The 6,803-nt window shown below is 32.8% G+C and overlaps 1 protein-coding gene across 5 annotated transcripts; it reads left to right on the forward strand.

Annotated features, from left to right (window-relative positions):
• Positions 1-308: 308 nt before the first annotated feature.
• Positions 309-5,741, forward strand: LOC148200371 (putative inactive leucine-rich repeat receptor-like protein kinase At3g03770). Of its 5 annotated transcripts, none has more exons than XR_015786237.1 (9): positions 522-708; positions 821-2,255; positions 2,895-3,028; positions 3,289-3,529; positions 3,759-3,961; positions 4,084-4,136; positions 4,308-4,416; positions 4,494-4,579; positions 5,260-5,399. XR_015786237.1 is itself a non-coding variant. In XM_088114203.1 (9 exons), exons 2-9 carry the CDS (start codon positions 917-919, stop codon positions 5,533-5,535), a joined length of 2,280 nt encoding a protein of 759 aa, XP_087970329.1. In that variant the 5' UTR covers positions 522-708; positions 821-916; the 3' UTR covers positions 5,536-5,741. The 5 variants fall into 5 exon arrangements, 4 of the variants coding, with proteins under 4 accessions (XP_087970327.1, XP_087970329.1, XP_087970326.1 ...); XM_088114203.1 differs by lacking the exon at positions 4,494-4,579 and having other exon boundaries at positions 821-1,283; positions 1,359-2,255; positions 5,260-5,741; XM_088114201.1 differs by lacking the exons at positions 522-708; positions 4,494-4,579 and adding an exon at positions 309-458 and having other exon boundaries at positions 5,260-5,741.
• Positions 5,742-6,803: the final 1,062 nt, after the last annotated feature.

A 6,803-nucleotide genomic window follows, 5' to 3' on the forward strand; every position in this document is an offset into this window, starting at 1 on the left:
CGTTAGACAGAGTTAATATTTTATAGAAATTACATTGCTTTGTATTAAAGGCCACATGGAGTAATTAAAAAGTTGTTTAACATTTATACGAACTTATTATGAATTTTTGTTTAAAAGGAAGAAAATAATTTATTTTCTATACTTTGTACAACAATTATTTTTAATTTATGACTAGTTTTTAACCTATGATCTTTTTTTCTATATTTACTTTATTATCCAAGAATTACCATATGCTCAAAAAAGTGTTGTTTGATGAACAATACTCACATGCGTGTTAAACTATCATGGTGAGGAATAAAGGGTCATATACCTTCTCTGCAGAGAATCTTCTCTTTTGCTTTTCTTTGTGAAGATATATGACTTCACTTTATGACCATAAAACAAAAGAGAAGATAAATGGATGAAAATTATGCATTCTTTAATTAATTATGAGCTGTTGGTTTGTGAAGTGATGCAGAGTGAGTTTTGGCTTTTCCATTTTTCTTTCACAACCCGTGCCCCCTGTTTGTCTTGGTGTGTAGAGAAACGGTTACACCTGGAAAAATTGTTTCTATGTGAACTGCAAGTTTTGGAAATTTGTAATAGATGAGTTTCTGAATATATGGCAGAAAAAAAATTTGATTTTTTTCTTCGTTCTATTTTAGTTCTTGTGTGTTTGTTTGATTTGCTTGTTCTTCAGAGCTTGAATTTGGCTGAAAAGAATGAGATGTAATGAATTGACTCAAATCATTTCGTTCATTAAAGATTGTAATAAACCATTTTTTTTCAATTGAACATATTGTTGCCACTTTCTTATTCATGTGTTCTTGGAATTGCGCAGAATCTGCCTGTGGATGTGAAGGAGAAGGAAGCTTCAGTTCTGGAAAGAGTGTAATCTAGAGCAAACTAGAGTATAACAAAAACTCCTCTGTCTGTAATGGGAAATAGGGTTCCTCTTTCGGTGCTTCTGGTTTTGGTAACAGTTTTACTTTCAATCTTTCACTCGGAGCAACTGCAATCCTCTCACTCGCAGACCTTCCTAAGAATTCAACGGCTATTGAACTTTCCAGCTGTTTTAAGCAGCTGGAACAACAACACAGACTTTTGCAGCACAGATTCAACATCTTCTCTCACTGTAGCTTGCTATGATGGCACCATAACCCAGCTGCACATTGTTGGTGAAACAAGATCTCCACTTCTCGCTAGAAATTTCTCAATAAATTCCTTTTTCACAACACTGGTTAGGCTTCCCAGTCTGAAAGTCCTCACTTTGGTTTCTCTTGGCATATGGGGTCCATTGCCTGGTAAGATTTCTCATTTGTCATCACTGGAAATTTTCAATGCGAGTTCAAATTTCTTATATGGTTCCATCCCTCCAGAGCTCTCGTTACTGTCACATCTCCAAACACTCATTCTAGATCACAACATGTTTTCTGGCCATCTTCCTGAATGGTTTGATTCCTTTCCAGCCTTAACTGTGTTAAGTTTGAAACACAACTTGTTCAATGGTTCACTTCCGGATTCACTGAGTAGCTTGGAGAATATGAGAATTCTTTCACTTTCTCATAACCACTTTTACGGTCCAGTGCCTGATCTGCACCGTTTGACGAATCTCCAAGTGCTGGAATTGGATGATAATGGTTTTGGACCCCGGTTTCCCCAGCTTGGTGACAAACTAGTTACTCTAGTACTAAGAAACAACAAGTTCAGGTCCAGCATCCCTGATGAAATGAGCTCATGTTATCAACTTGAGAGACTTGACATCTCAGCAAACACATTTGTTGGACCGTTTCAACTAGCACTAATGTCACTGCCTTCTATTACTTATCTCAACATTTCTGGGAACAAATTAACAGGAATGCTTTTGGAGAATCTGTCTTGCAATTCTGGACTTCAAGCAGTGGATTTGTCCTCAAATCTTTTGACTGGGATCTTACCAAAATGTTTAATGTCAAATGCCAATGATAGGACTGTCTTGTATGCCAGAAATTGTCTAGAAGAGACAAATCAAAATCAGCATGCACTACCCTTTTGCCACACTGAAGCCATAGCTGTGGGAGTAGTACCCGAGGGAAAGAAGCACAAACCAGTATCTAAGGCAGTTCTCTCCCTTGGGATAGTATGTGGAACTTTTGGAGGAGTAGCAATTATTGCACTGCTTTTTTTTATTATCAGAAGAAGAAATGTCAAAACAAAAACCAAGGATCCTCCTCCAACAAAATTAATATCTGAGAACGCAGCTTCTGGATATACCTCTAAGTTACTCTCTGATGCAAGTAACCCCCTCACTCTGAATAGCATACATTTGTATGTGTGTGCACACAGACACATTCCTTATACAATTTTTTGCATTTTTCAACTTGCATATTATCTTGAAAACTCTCACATGCAATTGTTAATTGGTGCCATGAATTATTTGTATGTGTGCAGACAGAGTACCTAAGTTATATTATCACCTTAAAAAATAACAATACATTTTTAAAACTTTGTTATTGGAAGGAAATTGGGTGATTCAGTTTAGACATTAGAAACTTGAGTTTTATTCAATTCTTGCCTCAATGAAAATATAAACTATTGCAACTTGGTTTTGTTCTTGTGTGGCATCCTTGAGCCTTTGATATTCAAATAATCAGAAATTCTCCTGTAACAAACATTAGAAGATCAGGATGACAAGAATTTAGAACAGAGCATGCGGAATAATAATTATAAATTTTATTTCTGAAATGCATTCATTAATGGAGTATAGCAGAAAGTGAAACTCTGGTTATGAATAGAAAAGAAAATTACATGCACTGGGACTTCAAAAAAATATGTTTAATTGCATCAGACAGAACAACTAAACTTGATTTATAAATTCCTTTCTATCCTTACATATAAAAGATAGATGACAATTATTTATTTTTACCATACTAAAGGGTATATATCTCAAACAATGAAGTTTGGAACAGTTGATCTGCCTCCTTATCGAGCTTTCTCACTGGATGAGATTGTAGCAGCTACAAACAACTTTGACTCGGCTTGTTTTATGGGTGAAGGTTCTCAGGGAAAGGTACGTCACTTGTTTTAATTATAATGTCTATGTTGATTATAGAAAACTATTCCTTTGAGCCTAAGATTCAGGGGAGAGTGTTGTCATATTAAGGAATGAATCTATTTTCTAGCTTAAAATGTTATGAAACACTAGTTTCTTGACAAATATGCTGCGGCTAATACATGTTCGTGTCATAACATACCCATCAGCTTGCATGAAGAAAGTAATTTTGATTTGTATTTCATCATAAAATTATATCTTTTTCTTATGTGCTTCAGATGCACAGAGGTCAACTAAAGGATGGTTTACTTGTTGCCATTAGAAGTGTAAAAATCACCAAAAGCTTCAGCACTCAAGATTTTGTGCATAACATAGAGCAGATATTCAAATACAGACATCGTCATTTAGTCAGTGTTCTTGGACACTGCTTTGAATGTTATTTGGACGATTCAAGTGTCAGCAGCATATTTATTGTGTTTGAGTATGTTCCTAATGGCACACTCAAGAGCTGGATTTCAGGTGATTCATAAAAACTTGTTTCTCGAATAGAGTGTAAAACTGGTATCATTCCAACAAGAAATAGAATGGATATGGAAGTTTCTCTTGATGAAATTCTATTAGTAAAATATATGTATATCAGTTTGATGATGTTCTAAATTTAACAATAAATTTTTTCTTTTTAAACCATATATTTCAGTCACAATGATGGCATTTCTCACAACCATCTCTTTAACCTGTTATGTGGCAGATAGGCACTACAGAAAATCACTGACATGGACGCAACGCATAGAAGCTGCTATTGGAGTAGCAAAAGGCATCCAATATTTGCATGCAGGAATTGTTCCTGGTGTATATTCAAACAATCTCAAAATCACAGATGTTTTACTTGACCAAAATTTTGTTGCAAAAATCAAAATTTATGACCTGCCTTTGTTATCTCTCATGAGGAAGGTATGGATTATTTTATGTTCTTTTCCGAGGAAAATAAATCATGTTCTACCATGATGTTTGGCCTTTTATTTTGCTTGATAAAATTGACTTCAGTTATTATTCAACCCTGCTTATTCTTTCAGGTTGGACAAGGTAATCATTCTAGAGAACTCAAAAGTCCTAGCACTAACAAAAAGTGAGTGAGGGAAATTTAACTTGGTTTTGAGCTACATGTACTCAGCTTCTGTTAATGGAAAAGAGGATTCATCTTGCTTTATTTTTCTACGTGCATGAAAAAAAAAATCACGTGATACTGATGCGAAAACAATTATGAAAGACATTGATTCAAAACATGCTGTTGTTGCAGTGTAAAACAGGAAGACGAGTCTGATGTATACGACTTTGGAGTAATCCTGCTGGAACTCATTCTAGGAAGGACAATAAAATCAAGGAATGTGGACACTTTAAAGGATCTGGTAATGAAGGAGATTTTGGTTTATTCAATACTTTCCAGTTTTACTTTCTTTTTAACCCTTTAAACCTTCAAAATTAGAGGACTTTGGTATGATCCAGTAGACATCCTGATAAGTGTTGGAAATCTTTTACTGGAATAAACTGGAGAGATTGACTACCTTTGAGGTATGAGTTGTCCATACAAAAGACTCCTGATCCAGCATCAAACCTTAAAAGTTTATGTTTATATGTCTTGTTCTTCTTATATACCACTCAACTTTCTTAATTTTTATACTCAATGTAAGACTTTCAACTTATACTTAGATTACTAAGATGAATGTGGTGCTAACTCATAAAAAAAAATAGTATATTTCCACATGATCTCACAGATATTAATCAAATGTAAAACAAAAAACAATCACCCTGAGGAAAATTTAAGATATAAATTAGTTATGAACAGAAAAGGTACTTTTCTTTTGAATATAAGCAGAGTTCAGAGTTACAATCTCATGCCCGAAAGCTATCAAAATAAATGATTCAATTGTAAGATTACAGAAAGTTCCATTAACAATATCAATTTAATATGTCTAAACAAGCCTATGTATGCTTCCCATTAGTATGAATTTATCATATTTGATTACATTTGAATCATTGCTACAAATATAGGAAAAAACAATGCTATTCAGCCTTAACGTGTGCTAAATTGACAACTTTACTTTACACCTTGTCAATATGACTTAATTTAATGTTGCTCTTTCTCAATACCTGAAGGATAGTACATGAAGGGTTAAAAGCACAATTAACCTTAGTACTTTTCATTAATTTGAACTTTTATGATTTTGTTTCCACTTTGGATCATGAAATAGTTGCAAGCAAGCATAACAGCTGATGGTGAAGCTAGGAGGAGCATTATAGATCCAGCAGTTCGCAAGGTGTGCTTAGATCAATCGTTGAAGACAATGATGGAAATTTGTGTGAGGTGCCTAGTCAAAGAACCAGCAGAGAGACCCTCTAATGAGGATGTTTTGTGGAATCTGCAATTTGCAGCTCAAGTCCAAGATGCATGGGTAGGAGACTCTCAAAGTGGCAGTGATGACTCACCCATCTCACCTCTAGCATCTATACGAATGACCTTCCATTAGTGTCAATACAAAGGTTTTCACTTTTTTGGTTTTGATATGTGTGCCTCAAATGTTCATTTTAGTTCTTTGCACAAGATGAGTTTGGAGTTTACAGTTTACAGTTTACCGTTTGCAGTGTACAACATCAAAATAGTGTAAGTTCTTGTTGTAACAATTTTCCCCTAAAATAAGCTTCTAAAACCAAAAAAGAAAAATTACTATTTGTAGTGACTTGTTGCTTAAATCGTGTAACTAGAGGGAATGAAAATATGAAAAGAAATAAAAATTGAGAGAAAATTTAAACAAAAAATCATTATCATTCTTAAACTATTACCTTCTCTCCTAAATAATCCCAAATATAGAAAAATCTAAACAATTAGTTTCTTTAATGTTAGAAATAATGCTAAGTAGATGCCAAATATTAAAAAGTACCCTTCAAATTGATTCTTAAATTATATTAGATATCGATTTAGGGACTAAAAATAATATATTTACTATTGAGAGATTACTTATATAATTTTATTGTTTTAAATTTGAAAGGGGAGTAATACTTGATTGTGGAAATGGATGGTATATTATAAGTAAGATCAACATTGAAACAATTACTACAGGAAAATTTCAAAAGAAAATATAATTTTTAGTGACAAAAAATATGTTTAGACCAATTTTCTTATTAGAGACCAATTTCTTTGATAGTCAAAATCTGAGTAACTAATATTAACGACTAATTTAAAGATCAATTTATAATAAAAATCATTTTAATTACCATTTTAGGAATCAATTATAACTTTTTATACACAATAAAAATGATTTTAGTTATTAATAATTTTTAGTTAATAAATTAGTATGTAAATTGGTTATTACAGTGACTAATTAGTTTTAGTCACTAGAATTAGATTATTATTTACGAAGTTTCGCAGCGAAGTGTGTCATGATTCATTATCATGTGTTAAGGGTACATATGATCAGCACAAACAGTAAGAATTATCTATCCAAACATGCAACTAAATTTTTGTCAATCAATGTAAACTTAAGGGGATTTCAAAGAAAAAAATTAAATTAGAATGAATAAGTAAAAAATAAGGTACACATGAATAAGATTGAATAAGATGATAAGAAAATCCATAATAACTACCTTGCGAGTCAAAATTGCATTAGTATTGGTAGATTTTGATGTCTTATTTTTCATGGATATTAATATTGTAAATTATTTTTGTTAAGTAATTAAAAGGTATAATTAAATTCAAAGTTCTTAATAAATTTTAGCTTCAGGATGTGCAATCAAAGAA

Source organism: Vigna umbellata, chromosome 4 (genome assembly GCF_029865625.1).
Source record: "Vigna umbellata cultivar VRB3 chromosome 4, Vumbellata_1.0, whole genome shotgun sequence".
Lineage (NCBI taxonomy): Eukaryota > Viridiplantae > Streptophyta > Magnoliopsida > Fabales > Fabaceae > Vigna > Vigna umbellata.

Coding starts and splice junctions, on each gene's coding strand:
- LOC148200371 (XM_088114201.1), top strand. CDS start 917: ATGGGAAATAGGGTTCCTCTTTCGGTGCTTCTGGTTTTGGTAACAGTT. Junction 3,029..3,288: donor GTGAAGGTTCTCAGGGAAAG/GTACGTCACTTG, acceptor TATGTGCTTCAG/ATGCACAGAGGTCAACTAAA. Junction 4,137..4,307: donor AGTCCTAGCACTAACAAAAA/GTGAGTGAGGGA, acceptor CTGTTGTTGCAG/TGTAAAACAGGAAGACGAGT.